The sequence below is a fragment of the Humulus lupulus genome, chromosome 2 (assembly GCF_963169125.1).
Source record: "Humulus lupulus chromosome 2, drHumLupu1.1, whole genome shotgun sequence".
In the NCBI taxonomy this organism is placed as follows: Eukaryota; Viridiplantae; Streptophyta; class Magnoliopsida; order Rosales; family Cannabaceae; genus Humulus; species Humulus lupulus.
Window position 1 is genome coordinate 22499099 of NC_084794.1, and position 27768 is coordinate 22526866.

The window sequence follows — 27768 nt, forward strand, 5'->3', positions numbered from 1 at the left end:
CAAGTGTTTTTTATTTTATATATATTTCCCTAAAATTAATTATAAGGTGATTTGTTCAAGGCTGTCTTTAGCTAAAAATTCATGATGGTATGTACAAGAGGTTACTGTTTATCGACACTTTTTTGATAGAGACAATAATTCAAGAGTAAACAAATAAAAACCCAGTTTGACTTTGTACAGGGTATCTAAAGATTACTCAATATATAAGCGTGTGTCAGTCGGCTAAAAGTCACAGTAACTATAAAAAAAATAATGCCAATAAAGAACTCCATCCGTTCCTCCTCAGACACACTCTATTTTGAGTTGACCATCTTTTAATTTGTATCTCATCATCTTATTTCCAAGCAATGGGTCGTTAAAAAATTTATGTCGTATTTGTGGGCAGATCAACTGGTATTTTTGAGTCATGGGCTGATTGGAGCAAAGAGGTGCTTGGATTTAGTGGCAGCTGTTTTAGAGGATACAACACCATAGAAGAAGCTATAGAAGAATATGAGTCATATTTTGGTCGTATCACAGTCACACCTCACAAGGTAAACCCTGATGATGAAGAAACCAAGAATAAAATTTAGCGTCAAACAAATGGACCAAACACAACTGCCGAAGAAACCTCAACTTCACTTGATGGGAACGAAAAAACCTCAGCAAATGAAGTAAGTTCAGCTTTCGCTGTGGGTTTCCTTCTCGGTTCTATGTCCAACCTTCACATCCAACATGCGTAGTCGATGAACAGGGTCTCCACAAATCCACTTATCTTTAAAGAGTTATTTCTTCCATCAATTTTATTTTTCTTTTCAGTAAGCTTGTACACCTCTTTAACTATGTTTGTATTTTAGCTTTTTACCTTCTTTGTTCTGTCATCTACCTTCTCAAAAGTGGGGTTCTCTGTTCTGGTAGTCCAAAAATTACTGTTTAACCTGTAAGGGCAATAGTTAAAGGTGAAGATGACCTTTATTATCCTTTATAATATATAAAGCTAAAATTTAATAGTTACATATTAAAGATTAAAGGTGAAGATGTCACCTTGCAGTTACATATTTTAATAAAAGTCTTAATCTCATAGCTACTTCACGCATCAACTGATTTACTAGTGGACTAGGTGTATATATTGTCACTACTAATCAAAAAAACTTCATCATATTTTCTTATTCTTTTTAATAATAAAAAACCCGACCTTTTTTGCTTGGTTACGGAAAATCTCCATAAAATATATCACAAATATGTAATTATATATAAATTAAATGAATCATAAAAGAGTAAAATAAATATTATGCTCTTATAATAATATCACTTAATTGATGCACTAGTTATGACTTATTTTTTTATTTATATGAGATTAATAATTTCATAGTTTTTTTTAATATATATAAAAAATAACCAGGTATCATGTAATTTTACTTATTATTTTTTTAATGTTTTTTTAAAGCTATATAAATTTTGTTATTAAGTTGAACAAAATACGATGTTTGGGTTTTGATTTTAAATAAAAAAATGAGTTTAATTAACATTTTTATTCTAAATGAAAGTATTAATTATATTTTTTAAATTAGTATTTATTCTAAATGAATTAGTATTGAGTTTAATTAAGATTTTTATTCTAAATGAGTTTAATCGAGTGAGATATAGCCTTTTATTTGCAGTTCTCATACTATGTTTGGTTGGAAGAATGAAAATTTAGACGATAGGGAGTTAATGGATTCAACATTTAATTTCAAAATTATTATAAAATATTTATGTAATTTTTTTAATATTTATTTTTTAGAATTGTGAGAAAAACCTTATCCTTGTTTTCTCCCACCATACATTATTTGATCTGTTAGATATTCATACAACATCTTATTAATAATTTTGGATACAATTTAGAACATTATAAAAATTTAAAGAATACAAAAAATATACCTGATTCACCTATGGAGAAAACGTGAATTGGTAGTGCAATACTAACCAATTAAGCATTCCTCCCTAGGATCAAATTATCAGACTACAGAATAGCGATGAGACTTAGCTTATATTAGCCTAGTTGGACTGGACCTCCTCATCAAATACTTCAATTAACTAAAAAGTCCACACTGATGCGGTTTGAGGTCAATGCGGTGCGGGTTGCGGTTTGGAAAATTATTCAAACTGCATATGCGGTACGGTCCAAAAAATTAGCGAAAAACCCCACCAACCGCACTAGTAGTTACAATATACAGTTAATGATAATCACAATATTATTATTCTTTATAAAAATATTATATATAATTTTTTAAATCATAGCTAGTCAAATCTCAACACTCAATGTTAAACCAAAACCATATTGTAGTCCAAGTTTCAAGTTTTGTTACAAAACCGGAGCTGCCGTCATAAGATCATACCTCCTTAGCTCGAGGTAACCCAAGGGTTCGCCAAGATTGCCTAAGAACTGAGTCCGGACTCTGAAGGCCGAAGGTCGAGTTAAGTATCCAGCTCGTGGTACGAGCTAGAGTTGTAGGCTATGACCCTTTGTGCATGAATGTCACAGAGTTGATACGATAGGTAAGAAGGTCACGTGACCTTCTTACCAACTCCCAGGTGCCTTCTCCTATAAATATGGAGACCCTGGAAGTAAATAGGGGTTGGATTCTCTCTTGTAAGAAATACACTGTAATCAAATATCCAGTATATAGCAATAATACTGACTAGTGGAGTAGAAGGATTTTAACCTTTGAACCACTTAAAAAATGTGTCTTCAGTCACATTTTCATTTCTAAGATCATATATCTGTTTCGGTTCAACATTAGCAATAATCCCTTTATCTTCTTTTCTTAATTAGCTGTTGGCGAATAACCGCGTCAACAAAATTGTTTATAAATTATTTGATGAAATATATTATTATATTAATTTTATGAGAATATGAAAACTTAACCGATTCCTATGCACAACCAAACACAGAAAGTGACAGATTACCCTCTTCAACTTTCCCAGTAATATGAAAACTGTAAACTCCTCATACCAAACGACCCCTAAGAGCACTCCCATCCAGTGCTCTACTCCACCCTTTAAAATACCTCTATACACACATTTTTCTATTTTACCTCTAAGTTTTACATTTTACCATACATCAGATTTTCTATTTTTTTTTCTCTATATCATTTAAATATTATATTTTCACACATTTTTTATTCATTTCAAATATATGTTTTAATTATCAATAACATCCTTATATATTATAATGTTATACAAATTAATAAAATATTCTTTTGCTACATGAATAATTCTCCCTAAATATGGCTTAACACTGTAGATTTATGTCAAATATTTGTAAAGTACAGTAGCAATACAACATCCAATGGATGTTGTTTTAAGAATTTTTATCTATATTTTATAGATATTAGCTATTTTGGCTCTTCCAATGTGAGTGCTCTAATGATGATTGGCATATCGTCTAACAATAATCACAAATCTACTACCTAATTTAACAACAACAAATGAGGAATATAATTATGCAGTAGATTTGGTGAACATTGCTGTTATCCCAAAAAATTGCTCCTCGATGACGTGATAATAGAGGTGACAAGTGGCAGTACATGATCCGTAAAAGACACATTAATAAGTCAATAAATGTATTGGCTCCTCAGAGTTGTGATAAAGTGACTTGGCTTAGGAGTAGAGCAGTCTGCCATGTTAGACGAGAGACGTGGCATGTTAGACCAGCTTGTCATGTTAGACCAAATTGTCATGTTAGAGCAGAGTACCATGTTAGACGAGATGTGCCATGTTAGACCAGTGTCCCATGTTAGACGAGATGTGGCATGTTAGACCAGAGTGCCATGTTAGACGAGATGTGGCATGTTGGACCAGTGTGCCATGTTAGACGAGATGTGCCATGTTAGACGAGATATGACATGTTAGACCAGTGTGCCATGTTAGACCAGAAACATGGCATGCTAGGCTAGAGTGCCATGGTAGACCAGAAGGTGATACTCACCAACCAGCTTGAAGGAGATATGGGTCGACCAGATAGAGGAGGACTAAGTCAAGATTCCCAAAAACGACTTCAAGAAGAATTGGTCTTGGCATACGCGGGAATATCTCATTCTTCCCGCAAATTGGGTGTTCTGTTACATTTTGAATATTTTTGTAATTTAAATATAATAAATATAATGGAATATCCCGATTCTAGGGGATATCAGATGTATGATCCTAAGCCTATAAATATATGGCTTATGGGATTAGAAAGGGGGCTTCTTTTTAGACTTTTGGGGAAATTTTGGGTCTGAGTTTTCTAGAGAGAGAAAGTGCTTGTATGTGAAAGAATTCTTGTATTCTTGTAATCTGTACTGAAGAAACTCAGTTGGCTCAGTTCATCTGATATTTAGTACATATCTATAATCACAACTCTAAGTGGATTAGGCTATTACCAACATATTGGGGCTGAACCACTATAAAAATTGTGTGTGCTATTTACTTTCTGCTCAAAACCGGCTGTGTCGTTTTATTTCTCTTGAAGGTTTCATCGTTTTTGACGTTCTCACGTCGTTGGCCAAAAACGCGCTGAACAATTGCCTTCACTTTAATTTACTAATAGATATAAAAATTGTTAATTCTATTTTTCACATATTTTCCTAAAAAAAAAAAATTTAAACGCCCTAAAAATATATATTGGAATCACTTACTAATATATATAATAAAAATAAAAAATATATGTACAATTATTTTAATTTATTCAAAATTGTAAAACCTACTGACTATATGAGGGGAAAAAAATCACTACACAACAAAATGTAGCCATTAAATATACCATCACAAATTTTACCACAAATAATATAAAAAAATCTTATTTTTTCCTTTAAGTTTATAATCACAAATTGTGGCCTCGTTAGCTAATGACACAATTCTTTAAAGTATATGGTAGAAAAAAGAATTAACTAATTTAATAGAGATATATTTAAGTGTCATTACTAACAAGATAAATTTTTTATAAAAATATTATTATAATTAAAATGAAATGTGCATGCATAAATAAATGGGTTTATACTTTTTTGGACCCTGTCTTTTATCTCATTAGCTGTTTGGACCCTGTGTTTTGACAAATTACTTTTTCGATCCTATGTTTTGTAAAATTGTTAAAATAGAACCTTAAATATAACAACACAGTTTTTAAGCAGAATTATTTTATTTTTGTTTTGAATTGTTAGTTTAGTAAATTATTTGTGATTTTAGTTGAAAAAACATTGACCAAAATCGGGTTTAGGGTTCTATTTTAATCATTTTACGAAACATAGGATCCAAAAAGTAATTTTTCAAAACACAGCGTCCAACCAGGTAATGGGAAAAAACACAGGCTCCAAACAGGTATAAACCCTAAATAAATATATATTTAAATGATTCAAGATATGTTGTGTAGGTTATGTTTACCTTTAAGTTGGGTTGGGATGAATGCAATGACCATATTTTTATATAATGAATAATTTATCAAAATTACTCTTTATTTTAATTTATTATTATTTCTTCAATTTGGGTATAAGAAATGTTACACCTAGAATTTCGACACATTTTTGGGAATGGATTGCTTGAATAAGAACATCATGTTTATCCCCATAATATGTATCAACTAGTAATAAAGGGCATGGAGCAGAGGTGACTTCGTTGAATTTAATAGTACGACATTGATATTGGTATAGTTTGGCCAAGTAGTATCTTATTTCCATAGTATACATTCACAAAATTTTGTTTTTGTAAGAAAGTGACATTTAAAACTGTATTATTGATGCTTGGGATTGACAAAGTATTAAAATAATATATAAATTCATTTAATCAGGGCATTTCACAACCAAGTGGCTATTATTTTCGGTGGGTTCTACAAATTTATAACAATAAAAAATACTAGTTTATTTTAAAATAAAAATCTACTATTATTTATTTCTTTGTGAAAATTAATATAAAAAATTGTTATGATGAAACAACTTATCTATATGTGAAAATTAAACGTGGGTCAATAAACTGCACCGAAACCAATGTTGTTTTGTCATATCTTTAAAAAAATCATAATTATCTCTAGCAAATTTGTGGAAAGGTGAGACAGGATTGACTGCGTTTGTCATTGTGTCAGGAAGCCAACATTACAAAGCATGATAATTAATTGCTGGTAATTAATTGCTGGAGAGGAAGATTCATGAAATATTTTGATGGGCTCAATGGGATAATTATATTTAAAGTAGAATCTAAATATTATTAAAAATTGTCCATTGATTTTTAACCATTGAATAACATAACAAAACGACGTTGGTTAAAACTGGATTGGAGGAGGCGGAGTGAGAGTTTTCTTTGTTGCTTATTCGGCGACTGTTTTGTATGCACTGCAAGATCGCCTACGCCTACAGGAGGAGTTCATTTCAATTATAGGTCACAGTTGATGATGCACAATGGAGTATAGGTAAATGAAAAATACTATATGTTATGTTATTATACATGAAGTAGTTGTTAAAGTTAGTTAGGGTTTCATGAGTAATGTCAAATACGTGATGGCTATATATTTAGGGTGGGTTGGACAGTAACTAATTTTATATCTAGTGAAATGTTGAGTGGGTGTAAAAATGCATCAGACTCATAAGAATTGTAAAGTTTTGGATTGGCCCTGTCTGAAATCCTCATGGAGGCCTTAAGTTTGTCACGGATCAAGACGGTGACCCTGTCCTCAAGCTTATTAGAAGAAAAACGATACTAAATGTAATATTGGGCCGAGTAGCATTATTTGGCCCAGTACGACGATAGGCCTATACAAATGAAGTAGCACATAAGGTGTAAGGTGGTTCTATTTTATTTTATGGCAGACCTTACACTTCTACAGTAGTATAGTAATAGGGTCACTTGATTGAAACACTATTACTGAAACAATATTATAACCGAATGTAACGAACACATATTATATATTAAATATTTCTAGCTCAATTAATATGTGAGTTATTTTATGAATTCGTTTTCAACTTTTCGAGTCAAAATGAGACTGAAATTATGATTATGGGGAATAGAAAATATCATAGGAATTAACAGTTAATGAAGAGAAATGTGAAGACTGGGATAGTTTGATTTTAATGTAGATTTGCATATGAATATTTGGCTATAAAATACAATTTAATTTCTAACTGTTGGAGAATTTTATGTTTCAAAGGTCCGAAACAGACATTATCGAAGGGAATGATTTGGATTGGTTTGGCTTACACTTTTGTGAAGAATATGAGGAAGAAGAAGGTGGGGGAGATGACATGGGGAATACGGTTGATGAAGGTGGTGGAGATGCCATGGAGAATACAGTTGATGAAGGTGGGACATCAAGTTTGGAAAAGACGGAAATGGCAACTGACGAAATGAAGGATACCAACCAATTTTCTAAGTATGATTTAAACGAAAACCCATTGTTGTTGAGTAGAGATGGCATGGTTGGCCATGTTTTCTAATCACTGGACATGGCTGAAGAATTCATTCATGAATATGCAAGATTCATTGGGTTCAGCCTACGTAAAAGTATCATGCGAAAAAATACTACAGGTGATGTACGTCAACGTCAGTGGGTATGCTCCCGCGAGGGCTGCCGATCTGAAATGCATGTGGGAAGGCTTGATAGAACTAGGGAGCCTAAGCCAATTAGTCGAGTGGGATGCAAGGTTTGCTTTCGAGTGAACTTGGTGAAGGGTAGTACGCATTGGATATGCAAAGAATTCATCCCAATTCATTCTCACAACATTGTAGCAGACAACCATAAACAATTCCTTCGGTCCAATCGGGTAATGACACAAGGAACCTTGACGACTGCACAAATAATGAAGGAGTCAGGCATAAGAACTTGCCACATCATGTCATACATGGCAAAGCAAATGGGTGGTTATGAGAAGATTCCATTCACACCAAAAGATCTTTACAATTGAATATCCCATGCTTCAAAAGTTGAGTTTATCGGTTCCAATGCAGGGCGGGCAATCAGATATTTAGAGCATAAAGCTGATGAAGACCCTGGTTTTTTTGGACAGTTTTCGTACAATGAGGATAATCGTCTTCTTAATCTATTTTGGGCAGATGGGAGATGTAGATCAGACTATGAAACATATGGCCATGCAGTAGCTTTTGATTCGACATACAAGACTAATAGTTATGGGAAGCCGTTGCTGATATGGATAGGAATTAATAACCACTATACCACATGCATTTTGGGCTTTGCCATTCTTGACAATGAGTCTGCCAGCAGCTACAAGTGGGCGACAAGGGCTTTCCTGGAATGCATGGGAGGTGTTCTACCGAAAACAGTAGTGACAGATGGAGACGAAGCTATTGCTAACACGCTACAGGAGTTGATGCTTGATGTACCCCACCGATTGTGTTATTGGCATTTACACAACAAAGCTGTTTTAAAAGTGAAAGATCCATCTTTTGCGAGTAGGTTTACCAAATTGGTATTCCGGTACTACACAAAGGACGAGTTTGAAGATAAATGGTGCGACTTAGTGAAATATTTTGGGATACAAGGCACTGAATATGCTGCAAAGCTTTATGCAGACAAGGAGAAGTGGGCTGAAACATTTCTGAGAGGGAATTTCTTCTATGGAATGACAACTACTCAACGAAGTGAAGGTATTAATGCGGTGTTGAAGAAAAAAGTGAATCAAAAGTTGAAGTTGTACGAGTTCGTCAGGGCGGTCAGCATGACCTTATCTTTAATTAGACAACGTGAAGCAAAGGATGAGTACATTACACTTCACACTAGTCCCCAGCTCGGGAAGACAAATTTGCCACAGATAGAGGATGAATTAGCAAATCTTTACACACAGAACATGTTTTACAAGGTACAACACCAGATGTTGAAAGAAGGTAGGCACATGGTGAAAACCCTATTGGAGGAAGAGGATGCAATAATTTTGAAGCTTCACAAGTGTGCTGCTGAACAAGTGAAGAGGCATGTATATGTAACACCGGAGCGTGATCTCTTTGTTTGTGAATGCCAATATTTTTTGTCATATGGGATACCATGCCAGCATATATTTGCTTCAATAAAACGCCTACACATTACTTCAATGCCTCGAGCACTAATACATCTCGGTGGATGGTTGAGACTAAACAGACTCACAATTTTCCAGTTGGCAATATGGACGCTAACTTAAACAAACGAGAGGTGGAGAGTGCAAGATTTGGTGCAATTAGTAGCCAGTTGGGTGAACTTGCGTATCTTGGATCGAGGAATCAGTCGACATACCATATTGCAAAAAGTGAGATTGACAGATTATGCGGTAAGCTTAAAGCAATTGTGGACATGGGAGACAAGGAGATTAGCCATAACCTGCCTCTACACAGGGAGTTTCAATTCCCAGTGTTGGATCCATACTTCACAAAAAGTAAGGGTACAACAAAGGTACCTGGCTCGAAAAAAGGTACTCGCCGCAAATGTAGTATCTGCCAGAAAAGTGGACATAACAAGTTGACTTACCCGATAAAATGGAAGAAGGATCACCAGATTGGAGAGTCAGATGAATATGAAGATGCAGAAGAAGATGACCAATGCTATGGAATGGGATTGAATGATGAATGGGCTGGGCAAAACTCAATGGACTACACACAACATGAGAATGAGACAGAAAATGATGTTGTTGAAGATTTAGGCAATGAACTACAGAATGATAAAGTGAATAAAGTGGGAACACAAGTTGAGGAGGGAAACAATTGGTGGCAAAGTCCTTTCTGATTTCGTTATGATATTTCGTTATGATATTTTGTCTGGAGCTTTATTAAGTACTCTTCTATCTCATTTGGTTGCCAATTAAGTTATGAAAAAATGGCAAAGTTTAATGACACGACTAGTTCATTTTTCGACTCTTGTCTTGGATTGTTATCATGTACGAGGGAATGCTTGTAATTGCACTTACTGAATCGGGAGTAATGCCATTAATTTATAAATTTAAATTTACGTAAAAATGGTCATTAGTGTATAAAAGCTTTGCTCGAATATCATTGCATCAGATTCATTAATTGCGCGTGCCTCTGGCTTGTGGAGTGGCATCACTCTTTGTTTGTGGTCATTGTTAATGGGTTCCATCCATACTTGTTATTATATACATGGTTGTTTTAATGTTCTATATGATGTAAGATACAAGTTTCAGATGAATAAATCGTTATGGTACTTTCTGCATTGGTTTGTCAGGTCACAACACATGTTATATCTGAAAATGAGTTATATAAATCTTGTACAATGAAAACAATATTCTATGTTACTTATGGGAAGGCTCAATAATTATAATTTTCATATGCTATGTCTCAGCACAATCTATAAAATTGCTTTGCTCCTATTTGGTACCTTTAATGGTATGTAGAACGACTATAGTTTCCACCAAAATAATAAAAAACATACATTATTTTGAAGACGTTACCTTCATATAGTTGCAGGTGTTATAAGGCAACTCCAACTAGTAATTAAAGTGGGACATCATATACCAAAATTTTCATAACAACTAACAACCACCACTGCTGTACAAACAGCCACTGCTATGCTATACCATGATTCTTGTCTTCAGTATAAAAACTTGAAATAGGACAGGGTGGTGTTTATAAATGTTTATTCTTAATTAAAGTGGGATAAATATATCAAGCTCTATAATAGAAAATGCTTAATATGCCATGGTAGTTTTTATAATATATTTTATTTGTCTTCAATATATGCAAGTAGGGGCTGATTCATCATTGTTCATTTTAATAATACATCACACCTATATACAAATAATTCATCACCCCCACTCAATAAACACCCTATCATTCACATATAGAAAGGGGCAACAAGATCAAATTAAAAGTATATGAAAATACATAAACTAGCTCAAAAGGATATGCGGAGCACCCATGACAATAGACCCACACCCCATTAAACATATTTTTCATGAAACACCTCACTCACAATTACTAATCATCAAACCTATTTCCCTACACATGGAGTGGAATTCGTCTTTGTCCTCGCTGAAGCCATTATTTGATCCCTAACTTTGTTGTGTACGGATGTCACTAAACCAACAGCGACACGAGCCCTTTCATCATCCGAGTTATACTTTAACAAAAATTGTGAATTGTGAAAGAAATAAAAAAACAAATTTCCATTACTTAATATAAACATTATTCAACTACTAAGAAACTCAATAGTTTTAAAAATTAATACAGTACAACATAAAAACTTACACCCTTCGGTTTGAAGTCAGAAGGGTTGCATTGTGCCATCCAATTTATCACATGAATACCACAGTCATATCCATTTGATTGTTGGACAACTTCATTATTAGTGAAAGCCTTGAAACATGTGAATGACTTCACAAGTCCCTTCCACCGTGATAACTCATCTCGGAGAACTAAATCAAGTTGTTGCAATTACAGTGTGGACACAACAAGATAACATCAACTGTAATGATAGTCAAATACTACACCTTTAGTTTAGAAATAGAAAACCTTCTCTAGTTAATTAATAACCCACCTCAGTTTTACTCCCAACAATGAAAAAGGCTAAAACATCCCCAAAAAATTTAAAAACTCACCACCACTGGAACAAGAGATTGTGATAATGAGTCTTTGCGCCCTAGCAGCATCGAATCACATATTTCGACAACCCCATTACCTACATGAACTATAAAGAGAACCCAGTGTTGCATCTCCTCGTTGTGAACTAGAATCTTAATCTGCAAAATAATGAAATATTCAACTAAAATACAAAAAAATACCACACATAAATATACTTTCCCACATAAATTCAAATCTCCAATAAATAGTTTACGAGCTGAATCAGATCGACCACTTTGAGGAAACAAGTTCTGAATACTAATTCCAGTACACTGTCACTCAAAAATATTCACAATTAATTCGATATCTCTTATATTGAGTTGAATTTTGCTACATGAACAGTACTCACCGTCATTCTAGTATTCAAATACCATGACAAACGACTCTCTGTTGAAACTTGCTGCTTCCTACGTGTGTTCATCTCACATACTACATTCAACACCTGCGGTCAAAACAAGAAAAAAACATTGGAAACCTACCCTTACCGTCCATGAATATTAGTTTAGATGGGGAAATATATATAAAGTGAATACTTCTAACTAAACAGTCCAACATTATCAATCCATACCTCTCCATTAATAAAAACCCCAGGACACAGTGTTCGAACCAAACCACGCGTGAGATTATTAAACCCCGTGTCTCACTGTGCCACAATTATAAAACAAATTTATAATAATATTGGGTATCGGATAGAAAATTTTTATTGTTAACTAATGGAAAAAATATACTTACTCATGATTCAAACTATCATCAAATATGTATTCTATTAATTTTCCTATATCATCGTCCATTATGGGGGTGCGAATTTTAAAGGGCCCTATGCTTTGGCTCTGCCCAGTTGTAACATTAGAAACATAAACTCCACGTGGAGTTGTCTGCGATTTAGTCTTCACCTGATTAAATAAACTAGTAAATTATAAAACAAGGTACAATAACAAATAAATATAAAACGTACTCAATTACACATTTACCGTTTTTTTCCTCCGATCAACAGGCCCACCAATGCTACTAGACACTGACTGGCTTCCTACTTTTACATTCGACAACTTTGAACATTTTTGGTTAATCGTACAAACTCTAGGCTTCTACAATCTCAAAATTAACAACCAATTAGGTTCAACAAGTAAAATAAAAAAAACCAAAAATACCAAAAAAAAATTAATAATAAACTTTTAACCTATCAAAAGATACCATTACTTACTTTCATCGACATTTCACGCTGCAATAATGTTTCTTCAAATTGGGATGAAATCCTGAAAACAGTATCATCAAAGTTCTCGAAGTTTCCCCCCAAACATTTATCCTCTCCATTACCAACACATGTCTTCCTTTTGCATTCTATATTAGTTGAGCTATCATCTAACCCCTGAATATCTCCTACACACTTATTCAACTCACCGTTACTTAAATCGTCCATTTTGCTTTCAACCCCACTACATTTAACGACACCATCTTTCTCTCTATCAAAATCATTTCCTTTGTCTTTACCTAAAGGATTTACAAAAGCAACATCTTCCTTCCTCCCAATTAATTTTTCAACCATTTTACGCTCAAAGATTTTCGCCTCACTATGTCTATGTTTCCCATGTTCAGTTATTGCACGTAATTCATATTTAATTACTCTCAAATCATCTTTCAACCCAGCATAATCATTATGCAGCCTCTGTATTGATTCCATTATAGAATTCAGCAATAAAACTTCCATCGTAAATCACCAAATCAACAGTAACATAAAATGGGAAAATATATTAACAACCATACAATAATCATTTTACTACAAATTTCATTCCTTCTAGAAAAAAGAAACATGACATAAACACAAATATTTTTCCTCTAGCTAATAGTACAGAATAAATCAGCCTTCTGCAACATTAACAAAAAATATTAACAAAAAAACTAATCTCAATAAAATTAACAAAACTCAATACTATTGCAACTTTCAATACTAGTGAAGTTATATATAGCTCGCCTAAGCCAACTCACACCATTTTGGAAAGAACAAACTGTCATAATCATTCTTTTAATCATGAAGGGGGTATGAGTTTATTTATGTACAAAACATATATATATCATCATCATCATTTTTTATCCAGACGAAAAGCACACCTCTAAAGTGGTCTAAGTGCAGATTTTATCTTTCTCATTAATACCCATATTGAAAAGTTATATATATATATTTAAAATCCAAGTGCAGCTCTAAAGTTTTATACACATCATCTGATCTTTCTCATTAATACCCAAATACAGAGAGATGGAGAAAGAGGCTTAATAGTTATTTCTGGAATTCTCTCCAAACTTTTTAGCTAATGTGGTCTTACAACATATATACAAACTGAGGAATTATGTCAAACAGTTTATGGGCACACGAGTTATGTCCACCTTCCAAACTATATAAGCACACACACGAGTTATGTCCACCTTCCAAACTATATAAGCACACAGGGTTAAACTATATACCCAAATCAAGTTCATCATTTTCGTGTTACAACTCACATACAATGCAATTTCTATAATACTTTATACACATACATGGTGTAAATTAATATTATCTTTCTCATTAATACCCATATATATTCAACATTTGATAGCATATATTAATACCCATATATACATCTTATCTTTCTCTATATTAATACCTATATATACATGATATTATCTTTCTCATTAATACCCATATATATTTAACATCTTATCTAATAGCATAGAGAGATGGGCAGGTTCATAGACTGATGAAAGCTAAATTAATGGCAAGAAAATGATAACTTACCCATGTGTCGATGAGAGCTTCAGAACAATCAGAGACGAAGATGGAGAGAGACAAGGATGGAGAGAAGCCTGGTAGAGAAGAGAAACCGAGATGGAGAAGAAACAGAGAAGTCTGTTTCGGAAGAGAGACAGAGAATAGTTCTCAATGTGTGTGAATGGGTTGTTTCGGAAGAGAGAAATCTGAATGTGTGTGAATGGATTCGGACTTGTGAGGGAAAGAGAGAGAGTTAGAACAAATATTTGGATAGATACCTTTTCGTATTCTGGTCTACATGGTATCAGTGGAGGTATCAATGGGCATCGGCTGAAAGAGATTCGGAAGAGAGAGAGAGAGAGAGCGAATGGGTTCGTACTTGTGAGGGAAAGAGAGAGAGAATAGTTCTGAGAGATAGACCAAATATTTTTTTAAAAAGATCACAGCCCTTTATTTGATCAAATAATGCAAAAAAAACGTCTCCACCGGTGCAGACGTTTTTACCGTCTCCACATAAGAAATTGCCTAAAATAATATATCTTAAAATAAAAATTAAAAATAAAACCTAAAACATTTTTTCCCCTTCGTCCCTCTCCTTTTAAAATAATTTTTTTTATTTGTTTAAGTCTTTCATCCTTTGTTTTTCTTATTAATTAATAATTTGTTCTTTATTTTAGTATTTATTTTAAATTTTCATTTTAAAATGGACTTATTTCATATTTTAAAAGAAAAAAAAGTAAAAAAGAAAAAAAAAATTATTGGTTATTAATTAGATTTTTAATTTTTGAAGAATTCAATTAATATTTTTAAGAAAAAAATAAGATTTATTTTTAATAAAAAAAGCTGATTTTGCTAATGGTTAAATTTGAGAGAAAAAATTACTAATTATTCTATATATGTCACTGTTATAAGACAAAATCTAACAAAAACCTCATATTTCAATTTCAATAGCACGTATATGTATAGTTGGAGTGAGAATTTGTAACATGACAAATCAATGAGGAGACCATCATATAGTAGTAACGGTTGAAGGATAAAAATGTTATTTAATTTAGGGTTTTTAGCGGCGAAAATACTCAATGTTTTCGCAGTGTTCTACTTTTACGCCCAATCTTTTTTTTTTTGCGGTGAATATACCAAAACCTGCTAAAAACGTCTCTCTGTTACTACCCACTTGTTAACACCGTTAACGATGCTTATGTGGCATTGACGTGGCCTAGCCAAAATAACGTGGCATTGCCACGTGTACAATATAAAATGATATTTAATAATTAAAAAAAATATATTTTTATAATTAAAATCAAATTATTTTTTAATTTATAAAATCTATCAAATAAAAATTAATAAATATAATTAAAAAATAAAAAGCAACCACTACCCCAGGTCTTCCCCCACATTTTCTTCTTCTTCTTTGTTTAGATTTTCTTCATTTTTTTGTCTTTTTCTTCTTTATTTTTCTCTTTCTTTGTCCAATTTTCTCAGCCCCCTCCCCCACCCTTTTTTTCTTTTTCTTCTCTTTCTTTGTCTTTTATTTCTTTGCCCATAATTTATTCTTTTATTTTTTTCCTTTTTCTTATTTCTTTTTCTCTTTCTTTGCCCAGATTTTCTAAGCCCCACCATTTTTTTTCTCTTTTTTTGCCCAGATTTTTGCACTCCCAACCCTTTTTTTTTCTTTTCTTTTTATTTTTCTTCTTCTTTTTTTCTTCTTCTTCTTCTCTTTCTTTGCCTAGATTTTCACACCCCAATCCCCTTTTATTCTTTTTCTTTTTCTTTTTCTTCTCTTGCACCCAGTTTTTCGCAACCCCCACCCCCCCTCTTTTTTCTTTTTATTTTTCTTTTTCTTCATATTCTTCTTCTCTCTCGCCCAAATTTTACCAGCCCCTTTTTATTTTTCTTCTTTTTCTTTTGCCCAAATTATTATGAGTGTTTGGATGTTGAGAAAGTTTGAGAGAAGAAAAGAAAATCTGAATTTTTTCTTTTAGATCTCATTTGTATGAATTTGGGTATTTGTTTATCAATGATTTGTATGAATTTGTGTTTATACTCTCTCTCTGTAAAAGTTTTTTTAAAAAAATATATGTTTGGTAAGCTAGAAAATGAGAGAAAAGTGTGAGATCATATGATTTTTGTATGTTGAAATGTTTGGTAGGCTAGAAAATTAAAGAGAAAGTGTGAGAAAATAGAAAGAAAGTAAAGAAATTTTTTTATTATAGTTTTAAACTGATTTAATTTTTTTTCGTTTTTTATGAAATTATTTTTTAATTTTGGTTATTGATTTATTTTATAATTATTTGCAATTTTAAATTAATTTTTATTTTATATTGTACACGTGGCAATGCCACGTTATTTCGGCCAGGCCACGTCAATGTCACATAAGCATTATTAACGGTGTTAACAAGAGGGTAGTAACGGAGAGACGCTTTTAGGGGGTTTGAGTACATTCACCGCAAAAAAAAAAGATTTGGTGTAAAAGTGGAACACTGCGAAAACATTTAGTATTTTCGCCGCTAAAAACCCTTTAATTTATAAAATACTAATAAGGATTACCATTTGATGATGTCGGCACGTGCCTTGCACGTGGCCCATTCTACTAGTAATATAAAATGTGGAAAAAGTAAGAAACCCTAGCCTCCTAAACTCATTTTTTTTCATTCAAGCTTCAACGTTTCCGGTTCGCTCAGCCGCCGCCTCTCCGCGAACGCCGACCAGTTTTTGAAGCGGGTGAGTTCTGTGTTTTGATTTCTAGACATTCATTGCTTATTTAATCTGTATCTAAATCTATTGTAATGTTTTTGATAAAATGAGAATTTGTATATCATTCTTCTTTGAGACTTGTAGCCTCATATTTCTCTCAGTTTTTCCGATAATTTGATTATTTTTATTTAAATGCATTGGTCTAGGTATGAATCTGTTTTGTTTGTCGAGGAAGCGAAGGAATACTATTAGTATGTAATGATTTTTCAATTCATAGTGTTCAATAGCTGTATTAGTTTTTGAAATGTGAATCTAAATTATGTTCTTAGTGGTAGTGCTCTCTGTGTTTGTGGATGGAGATCTTAATTCGCTGTTTGTTTTTTTTTTTTGTGATTTTTTAAGTAGATTTAAGTTAGTAGTGACTAGTTATGTGTATATGTGTTTCGAAATTAAAAAATAAAGGAAAAATTGTTGTTACTAATTTCTCTTGTCCAACCATATTTATACAATTATGCTATATTTTTCAGCGACCATTATTTTGGGTTCTTTCTTGGTGACCATCTTTCCAAGAACTAAATGATAATAACCCTATCATGTGTCTAACAGTTACCCCCATTGAATTTTTGCGTGTTTTCGTTTAGCTATTTATTTTTACTTTGAATTAGTAGAGGCTGTATTTTTGTGCTGCCATTTTTAGGTTGTTTCTTTTTGTGTGACTATTTTTACATGAATTGAATGCCTTCTAAAATCCCTACTGAGTGATTGTGCATTCGTTTCTTATATAAACCTTATTATTGAGTAGAGGTATTTTGGTTTGTTTTTTTCTGTTTCCTGTTATAAGTTAGAAACTGTTTTATCTTGGCTCTTTTGTGATCGTCTTACCAATCTTAGAAACAGCCGATTTAAAGATAGTCTGGTTTAGGGATTGGAATCAAATTAAAGGTTCTGTTGTGTAATTTTCGTCTTCCAATTTTCGTTGTAGGAGAATGGATTCTCAGGTGAAGCACGCTGTGGTGGTGAAAATTATGGGCCGAACTGGTTCAAGAGGACAGGTGACTCAAGTGAGAGTCAAGTTTCTTGATGACCAGAACCGGTTCATCATGAGGAACGTCAAGGGACCAGTCAGGGAAGGTGACATTCTCACCTTGCTCGAGTCCGAGAGGGAAGCTAGGAGGTTGCGTTGATGGGGATCTTTCCTCGTGTTGCTTTCTTGCTCTTTCTTTTTGCAGTCTTGTTTTGCTCAGATACAAATTTAACTTTGTGTTAGTGAATGGGAGGGGGAGACCATAATCAGTCCATGTCAGTTTAGTTTTATGTTTGGTATTACTGTTATTAGCATCTCAGAGTTTTGATTTATTAAGGTAAAATCTATTCGTGGAACCTAAAATGTTTTGAATTGTCAATGTGGAAGAGAATTTTGTTTTAATCAAATAGATAGGTTTTGCCTTCATTACATTTGCTTTCCCAATTTGGGCCTTTTTATTTTCTGATGGGTGCTAAATTTTTTGTTGTTTTGGTGGATTAATTTGGACGGACACTAGCATGCATAGTTGGTTTTAAAGAAACCATAATAAACACAGTTCAAAATTAAATTAACTTGTTTAATTGTTTTAAATGGCTTCCGATTCTAAAATACTAGTGTTCTTTGCTATTCAGCAACAGAAGCAGCTTAATCATATAAGAAGGCAAGCAAGAACAAGTTCGCAGTTAATTCCCCTAACTTAATTATAATGTAATCTACAAGATCAGGAGCTGCCAACTCACTCCTTTTATCTCTAATAGCCTCTTCAGTGCGCCTGCGGACACTTATCTTAAGCCATCAATTTACTAGCCAGTAGCCACCTGTCGAACTTTGTCCACGAGGACCATAACACTACCGATGGAACTAACTCCACCAAAGGCCAGATGACGGTTTATTCACAGTTCATTTCATAAGCTCAGTCTCCGCACTACGTAACGTATGGCCAGTAATAATGTAATAGCAAAATGATGATGAGCATATCACTCAGTCCTAAACTTTGTGTTTGCGGAAGGAATCCCTTTTCGAAGAGTTAGAATAGAAGATTATGCTAATACTTTATTGAATTTTCTAATTTCAAATTAGTTCAATGTAATTTTTTTTTTTTCTTATGGCAACTCTTTTTCTTAGGTTCTTCTAGATTATATTTATGCGAATCAACAAATCACAAGAAAATTTGGTATACAAGAATCAAGCAGCAAATCATGATACGAGCGACTCAATTGAAGTGGATGAAAATTTAATGATTACGATTAGGAGTGAGACATCTTGTTACACTAACTTACCGTAATAATAGATATAGTTAATAGTGACTCTACTGTTAGAGAACTTGCTTTGGATTTCTCGCCTCTTCTTTCACTCCCACCAGTTGTCACTCTCGCTTCTTTTATGTAGTTCGTTCCCAAATTCACCACAAGGTCATGATATTCAACATCATCAGCTTAAGCATTTCAAAATGGAATCTAGTCTTGATCACGAGTACCAAACGTTTATTTGAGGCCACGGTAATAAACAAATGATGGTCAGAACCCCACAAATTCAAATGACTCACAAAGGAGTTGAGGAAATAAATTATTCTACTCTTGATTACACAACATTCTATCAAACTATTTTTGGATTAAATAAACGTCACAATTTCGATTACACTGGGTTAAATAAAAATAAATTGATTTTATTTTTTAGTGGGATATTTTTCTTATAAATTTTTATTTAATATTAAAAGTAAAATAAATTTTAACTTATTATTTTTTAATTAATTATTAATTTTTGTATATTTTCAATAAACATTAAAAAGAGTATAAAAGATTGATTTTTATTTTCCCGAATATAGCACATCAGAAGATGTAAAATAAAAAAATCAGTATATTATAAAAGAATTTGTGAAAAAAGTTACTGTAGATGCCCTGCATTTACGACACACTGTAGATACTGTGAAACATATATTTTAATATTTCTGATTTCTCACTCTCTTCTGTTTTCCTCCCTCTTTCCCTCGCTTTTGCTGAAGTTGGCGCCAAATACAGAAGCAGTTCTCCGAATCTGGCAATAGAACTCCATTTAGAGCTTCTACCAATCCAAAGTTGATTCTTGACTCAAGAGCATTCGATGCCCGTCACTGGTTCAGGTAGAATGGTTTCCTTCAATTGTATAAATTCCTCTTCTTTCTCAATCAATTTTTAAATTTATGTTTGTTCTTATCTCTTCTTAGTTTTGATTCATGGATTTTATTCCTTTTGAAGATTAATCAATGTAACCCCTAATTTATTTATGGGTCTTCTTGTATTGTTCTATTTTGGTTAATGAACACTCTCACAACTATAAAATTTCTCTCTCTCTCTCTCTCTCTCTCTCTCTCATATTTCACGCCCACTTTCAGTTTTTGATAAAACTACAGAAGCCCACAAACCTATTTGGTATTCTCGTACACAAACACTCTCACAACTAGAAAATTTCTCAAGTACTTGCTAAAATTTCCACAAACCATGTATGGAACTCTCTCTCTCTCTCATTAAGCTCTAGATTATTCTTTTAAGGCACTTTGTTGAAGATTTTGATGTTGTTCTTATTATTATCTGTACTACTATTATCTATATTCACTTATTTGTGGAATGGAATTCAGTTGGGATGTTCTGGTTTTTTTAGCTACTCCTCATAAAGGTTTCTTTTTTGTTTTGGGTTTTGGATATTAAACTTTGTTTCTGCTCTTTCAGAGAGATTTGGTCTAGTGTTGTGCTTTCCCATGATTATATATGCAAGCCTTTTTTATTTTATTTTTAAAGAAGTTTCTCCATATTTCTAGTACATAATTTATCCTAGTCTTTTGGATTTTTAGTGTATATATAATTCTGTAGTTTTTATTCTCTTTTTTCTCTGCTCTTATATGATGCAGATAATTGTGCTCTATTATGTACAAATTATAATTGACCATTTTTGTTAAAGAGCTGGAATTTTACTTGTGCTTTTCCATGATATCCTTGTATAATAGTTAAACGTTTACATAATACATAAGGATCAACCAGTAATATTGATGCTGTTGTTCAATAATATTGAGATTAATTGAGTTACATCATCCTTTTTCTTCTTTGAGCATTTACTTTCAACTTCAGTTTAGCTTAGTTTAGTTTTATAGCCTATTCATTTCATTTTTTCTATCACTTTCAACTTCAGTTTAGCTTAGTTTAGTTTTATAGTCTATTCATCTCATTTTTTCTATGCTGGTTGTGTTTGATGTGAAATTCATTTTTTAAAAATAACTGTAGGTGCTTTGTTATTTTCTTACATTTGTTTTATACGCTTGGTTTCTATACACAGTTGCAGGCTGGTGTTCTTCTTATTGTGTATACAAAACTGTAATTATGTTCTTGAGACTCCATTAAAAAAAACCTGGTTTGCACAATCTTGCAAAACCAACAACAAAGGAAACTCAAATTGACTTGTGCAATGTATTATTTTTTTTTCTGAGATGTAGATCATACAAAGTCCAAATTAGGCATAATTAAGTATGTAAATATATTTATATTTACAATTATAATTCTTTTTTTTTTTTCTTTTTGACAATTGACCAATTTTTATTGATTTGAATCATGAAGAACTTATAAATATGTTTACATTTAGGCTAGAAATTTAAAATAAATTAATAGTATAATAATATCTATTTTGGTTATTTTATAGTAATCATCAAATAATCTATAAATAATTTACCACACACTCAGATACAACTTTTTCAACTCCCAGTACCTTTAAATCTATAATTTACTAAACACTCAACAACTTATTGTTTTAGCTGATTTTTCTCACAGTACAGCGATTGTGGCATAAGCTGCAGCTGTACCAAATTGTCCCTTTATGTACTTAGGTGTTTGGTTAAATGTTTGAATGTGAGAAAGATAGGTACTATTACCTACTTCTAACAAGATTTAGGGTCCTATCAGTTTTATAGGATGAGAAGTTCGGTCTAGCTCCAGAGTGCTTTCTTCTCCAGTGTCATCTGGGGTCGGCGTTCCAGAGGTCTTGTCAAAGGTAGAATTCTACAAGTAAGCGAACTCCACATGGAATTGGAGACGTGGGAGGTTGTCCACATCCCGGATAAGCCCCAAATTGTACCCAATCAACAGCCCACTGGTGATTTTGATTTATCACAACTTTCTTCTGCTTCTTCTCTCATTTCCTTCATCTATCAAGTTAATTTACTCATATATATGTTTATATTATATATGCTGCGCTTTGCAGTGAATGTATTGGCTGCAGTTATTGAGCCTAAGCTCACCAACGCTCTTATAAGGCTTGCTCCAATCTACTATGAGTATCACTATTTCTTGCCTTCATTCTTACTTTCTCTATGCACACTTCCATATAAACTGCTTCTTTCTTAGGCGTTTGAACCAAATTGCTCCCCTTGAAAATCTTTGCCATGTGAAGCGGGTGCAAAAGAAACATTTAGAAGGAGGTTCGTGTATGGCTTTATTTATTTTCATTTTTCTCTGTCCTAATTTTTTTTCTACTTTTTCACAGCACATTTAAAGATATTTAGTCTTTGTCTTTATAGAACAAATTTACATTAATAATAATAATAAAACGCTGAAGATTGTGAAGTTATTGGAAACTCTATTTCCAGAATTTCTCAGTTTTTTTTTGTATATATTATTTTCTTTCCCTTTTCTGTATTTGTCTTCCCTCACTTTACAGAGGGTGCTCACAAGTAATTGAACTCCAGTTCTCGTGGGAGCAAGTCATGGTCATGGATTGGACCATTTGACTTGCTGGTTTTTGTTCACTTATCATTTAATTCTTATTCTTTAATTTCATTGGAGAGTGAAGACAATACTTCGTTTATTGAGCAGACTTAAAGTTAGTCATACTAATATTATATGGGATGTTTGATAGACCCATATATAGAATATAGGATAAAAATGGTGAACAGGTTGAAGAGATATGATATTATTGGTAATCAAAGAGAAATACATTGACCAGCCAAGAATTCAAGAGTCTTGGCACTTTCCCAAATCGCAAAAGCTTTCTACAATCACTCAATTCATGACCCTCTAATTCTCACCTCTCCCATTTACATACCAATTTATTCCCATCAGTACAATTACTCAGGAACCCCTCTACTACATTTATTCTATAAATCCCCTCTTTACCCTTATTGGTGTCTATCAGTATTTCTACAATTTGGTGGTGACTTGACTTGGATTGACAGGACAAATTCAGCTATCGGTCATCTTATGTGTAGCTTCCGATGAGAGCAATGAGTCATGCAGTATGCCACATGATGTGCAGGAGCTTATCAATTCCTACCAGTTGAGTGTTTTTTAAACGAAAGTGGGTCTTCCTTCATGTCTTGTAATATCTGTTGGCATTGCTACTTCTAAAATTAATCATCTAGGTGAAAACTGCAGAGTGTATACTGCACAATTTGCATTATGTCAATATTTTATATTATGTTTTATTAGTTTCTTTTCTTTAGATGATCATAACTCATATCTTCTGTTATAAATATAAAAAAATAAATAAACTTATGAAAAGTGTAAAAAGACATGCTGTTTTTCTTGAATTAAACATTACCTCATCATTTAATTTTGCTTGATAAGACAACTGTACTTTTTATTTTGCTCGATCACTATAACATCCATTCTTTATCCTACCTATGAATTAGTATTTTACAGTTGTGTTGACTCATTCAAGTATTCTTTAGGTATGCCAATATGCTGCATTGTCAAAAGAAGAGTGGGTAGAACAATGTAAGTTGTGGCCAACTTCGTATCATCCTCCAACCTAGTAAGACAAGATCATCATTTTGGCAATTTCGTTCATGTACCGAAGATCTATTAATAGTTATTATACCTAACATTGTCTTCTATTTCATCCTCAAACAGTAACATTGACGGTATTACTGGATTCAGTAATGAGGACAGCCAATCAATTTTTATCTTTATGAACATGGCTATTCACTTGGCAAAATCTGGCAGTGGTTCGGTAAAACCGAGATACTTTTATTCTGTTAACTATTATATCTTTTCCATATGATGCATCTTATACTTCCAAGGGTTAAGTCTTTTATTTGTGTGTGGTTTTATCATAATTGCATATTTCATTTCATCTTCAGGTTGTCAATGCTGCTGTTATAGTTGATCCTTTGGTTAAACAGGTAGTTTCTACCGCATATGATCAGGTTTGTTCTTGGGATATTGAAGCAGACAAGGTTACTCTTGAAACCAACTGCCTTAGAAAGCCAGCAGCCCTTGATTTGAGTACTGATTCCGAGGGAATGGTGAGCCGTAAAACTTTGCCGTCTACTTTGTGGTATATTAGTTCCTATAAGTCTCTGTTATGCATTAACAGTTAAGTTAGTTAATGGTTAACTAACTTAACGGTATATCTTTTCCTCTACTATTACCATGCATATATAAAGGGTCCTAATGACCTTTATTTTAGAGGCATCGAGGCAAACAGAAACGAGTGAAAAGGCTTCCAAAAGTCAGAGAACTTGAGAGAGCTGTTCGAAAGAAAGAGTAGGCTTAGAGGGGTTTCGGGTTGATGTAAGAGGCTGCATATGTAGATGAATATGCAGGCCTGGTTTGAGTGATTAGAAGAGAGAGTTCTTCTTTGTTGTTGCCCAAAGCTACTCGACTGTGTTGGCTTCTCATTTCCATTCGATCAATAAAGGATTGCAAGAGTGTTTCCAAGACTGGATTAGAGTCAATAAATCATCTTGATTTATTGGCTTGAACCAGTATAACTATCTGTGTTCATTTTTTGTTCTTGTTTCATTGTTTTGAATTTTGGTTTACTTGTTTCATATTTGTTGTTCTGTTGCAATCTGTAGTTTCTTGTTGTTTCAAGTTTTTTGGTGCAGGTACTGGATCAAGTTTTGGGGCGTGGGAAATTACTACATACTTGTCTTCAGGATGAAACAAAACAATTATACACTGGCGTGTTTTGTTTATATCCTTGGAGGTGGGCCGAGCAGCAACCAGAACATAGTTCTGGTTGTTGGCACCCTTTACGCCATGCTGCTATGGTTGTTATTGAATCTTTTGCGGCCAGGGACAGGCTCCTTTTCCCCAGTTCAGGTGAGGTCCAAGATACGCCAATTGATGTTGACAACAACCAGTATTCTATGGGCTCTCCTGCAAAAAAACAAAAGACAAATATTGAAAAGGTATGACCTTCTTTGTACTTAATTGAAGCTGAATGGTTTTGAGAATACTGAACAGATCAACACAGTGATTTTCTTTTCAATTTTTCTCTGATACATCTTTTGAATTCCTTGTATGTGGATTGTTCACGGAGGGATTGTTCTTTGATACGCCAATTTTTCTTTCAACTTGCATGGAACAAATGGTTTAGCAGTATATTTTAGGCTCAGAATTGTTCTACATGATAATTGTCTTAACAAATTTATATATTTACTTTTCATGCTTGCCATCTGATTTTCAGTTTCATTTAGTGAATTATATGTTCATAGTTCTTACTGCCTTGGTTTGTATTGCACATGTTAATAATTTATTGTTAAGTATCATGGTTGCATGCATAACAACCATTCCACTCTTGAGTTTAAATCATCTTGACAAGTAAAAAAGAAACAACATACAAACTCTTGCTTGTCGTAACCGTAAACTGCATGAACAATCTTTGCCTATGAGCAAAGACATCTTTGAACAAATTGCTTTCGATAACTTTCAGGATTTGAGTTAACTTGTCAATTTTTAACCTTCCGATCAGATTGCGGGTAATGGTATCAAGAACATTTGCGAGGAAGATTCACATTCTTTATCAGCCCGGCCATATCTTTGCACTGGTTATGACATCTATCTTGTGTGGGAGCCATGTACTATGTAAGTAGCCCGCCTATTCATCATGCTGTTTTTGATTGCCTGTTTTAAACTTTATGATTTTACATAAATTGACAAATCTAATCTTAATGTTAATATTAGGTGTGCAATGGCCCTGGTTCACCAGAGAATTAGGCGTATATTCTGTGCTTTTCCGAACCCCAATGCTGGAGCACTAGGTAGTGTTTATAGACTACAAGGAGAAAGAAGCCTGAATCATCATCATTATGCTGTATTCAGGGTGATGGTTCCTGAACAGGTTCTTGATGGAGCCCACCACCAGACTTAGCTTATTAATTACAACTTCAAACTATTGTTTTAAAGATAGAGAGAAAATCATTCTTTTTGTTGGATGATTCTTCTTATGTTTGATTTTGGAACATTGCGTTTATCGACTTGAAAGTTGAAATTTGTTCCTTATGTATTAAATGCACTAAATTTTAAAACCTGATGGGGGGGGGGGGGGGGGGGGTGACAACAAAACATTAAGGCCTTGTTTGGAGTTTGGTAGAAGAAAAAACAAGAAAGTATCCTTTTTTGTATCTCAATTACGACAATAACTTGACTTAATTACAATTAGAAAATATAATTGAGCTGTTTTTTTGTAATTATTAAAAAATATATATTTTTAATTATTTTTTAAGAGATTGCGGGGTAGCGATTCAATTTCATTTTATTCGTACATGTTCTTTATATGGACACGTGAATACATTTTGAGCATAATTTTTTTTCTTCATGATAGTGTTTATTGTATAACGAATCTCGTAGGTTATTGAAAAATTCTGACAAATGAAAGTATTGAAAATAAAGTTTAAAAAAGCTTGTTGTACATATGCATTTATTTATTATTATTATTATATGTTTTTGCATGGTTTTTATTTTATAGAAAGTCTAAATCATGTATAAGAAAATTTATGTTTTGTAAGACTTATTTTGGCCGATTACCTAATTGAAGCTTTTATTAAAAATAAAATTTTAGATTTCGTGTTTTGTCAAAATGTTAAAAATTTGAATTGATAGATTGACTATTTGAACACTGTATTTTTGCCAATTACCTATTTTGACATCACCTAAATAATTTTTTTTTTCAATTTTTTTTATGATAGTGTATATTGTAGTTATTTAAAGCATCATGTGTATATTCAAAATATTTAAAATAATTTGCCGTGCTAAAAATAAATTCAACAGTTTGAACATTATTTTCAGTACTATAAATTACTCCAAAATTTTTAATAATTTGAAGAATGTGGAAAAAAAATTATTTAGGTACCAAATACACAAATGGTATGGCCCTTATATATTTGTATTTAGCATTCGATTAGAAAAATAATATAACTCCTTATTGGCTTGAGCCTACTTGGCGTGAAATGATTGGATTTTCATATATTATTTAATTTATTAACAATTTAACTATATTTGAAAAGTTTTTAGAAGCCAACAGTAATCAATCAAGTGGATTGTGAAAATTCTAATCATGATATATAGCATACTTCATTCAACAACATTATATATATTACATTTATACTTTCGAGTTCTCCAATATTTTTTTTTTAACGTAATTACTTAAATACTATCAATTTTAAGTTATATTTATTATATAATATTTTTTTACTACTTAATTACTAACTATTTTATAAAATATGATATTAAGAAGAGAAATTATAGTAAGTGACCCAAAATAATGGCATGAGGAAGCTAATGTCCTCATTTTTTTTTTTGATCAAGAAGAAGAAAATACTTCAATAATCAACCACCAAACTACAAAACCACAAGAGCCGAAACAAGAGGATCAACACAGAGAGCCTCCAGAACCAGAAACAAAACAAAACACACTAATTACATGTTAGTCTATGTATAAAGTTCCTTTCTACTCTAGACATTTTCCTGTTTTGAATAACAAATAATTTGTAGATCACTATACTCTTGATGTCAACAGCAAT

At 32.8% G+C, this 27768-nt stretch overlaps 2 protein-coding genes and 1 pseudogene across 2 annotated transcripts; all 3 read left to right on the forward strand.

Moving 5' to 3' along the window:
- The first annotated feature begins 7121 nt into the window (after window positions 1-7121).
- LOC133814027 (protein FAR-RED IMPAIRED RESPONSE 1-like) lies at window positions 7122-9691 on the forward strand. Its single transcript, XM_062247046.1, has 3 exons — window positions 7122-7395; window positions 7930-8946; window positions 8988-9691. The coding sequence occupies exons 1-3, from the start codon at window positions 7122-7124 to the stop codon at window positions 9689-9691; spliced, it is 1995 nt and encodes a 664-aa protein (XP_062103030.1).
- Window positions 9692-16856: 7165 nt separating this feature from the next.
- Window positions 16857-18425, forward strand: LOC133817475 (small ribosomal subunit protein eS28). The gene is made up of 2 exons (XM_062250007.1): window positions 16857-17002; window positions 17958-18425. Exon 2 carries the CDS (start codon window positions 17962-17964, stop codon window positions 18157-18159), a length of 198 nt encoding a protein of 65 aa, XP_062105991.1. The 5' UTR covers window positions 16857-17002; window positions 17958-17961; the 3' UTR covers window positions 18160-18425.
- A 1480-nt stretch (window positions 18426-19905) lies between these two features.
- LOC133814028 (tRNA-specific adenosine deaminase TAD3-like) lies at window positions 19906-26273 on the forward strand (annotated as a pseudogene).
- The last annotated feature ends 1495 nt before the right edge of the window (window positions 26274-27768 follow it).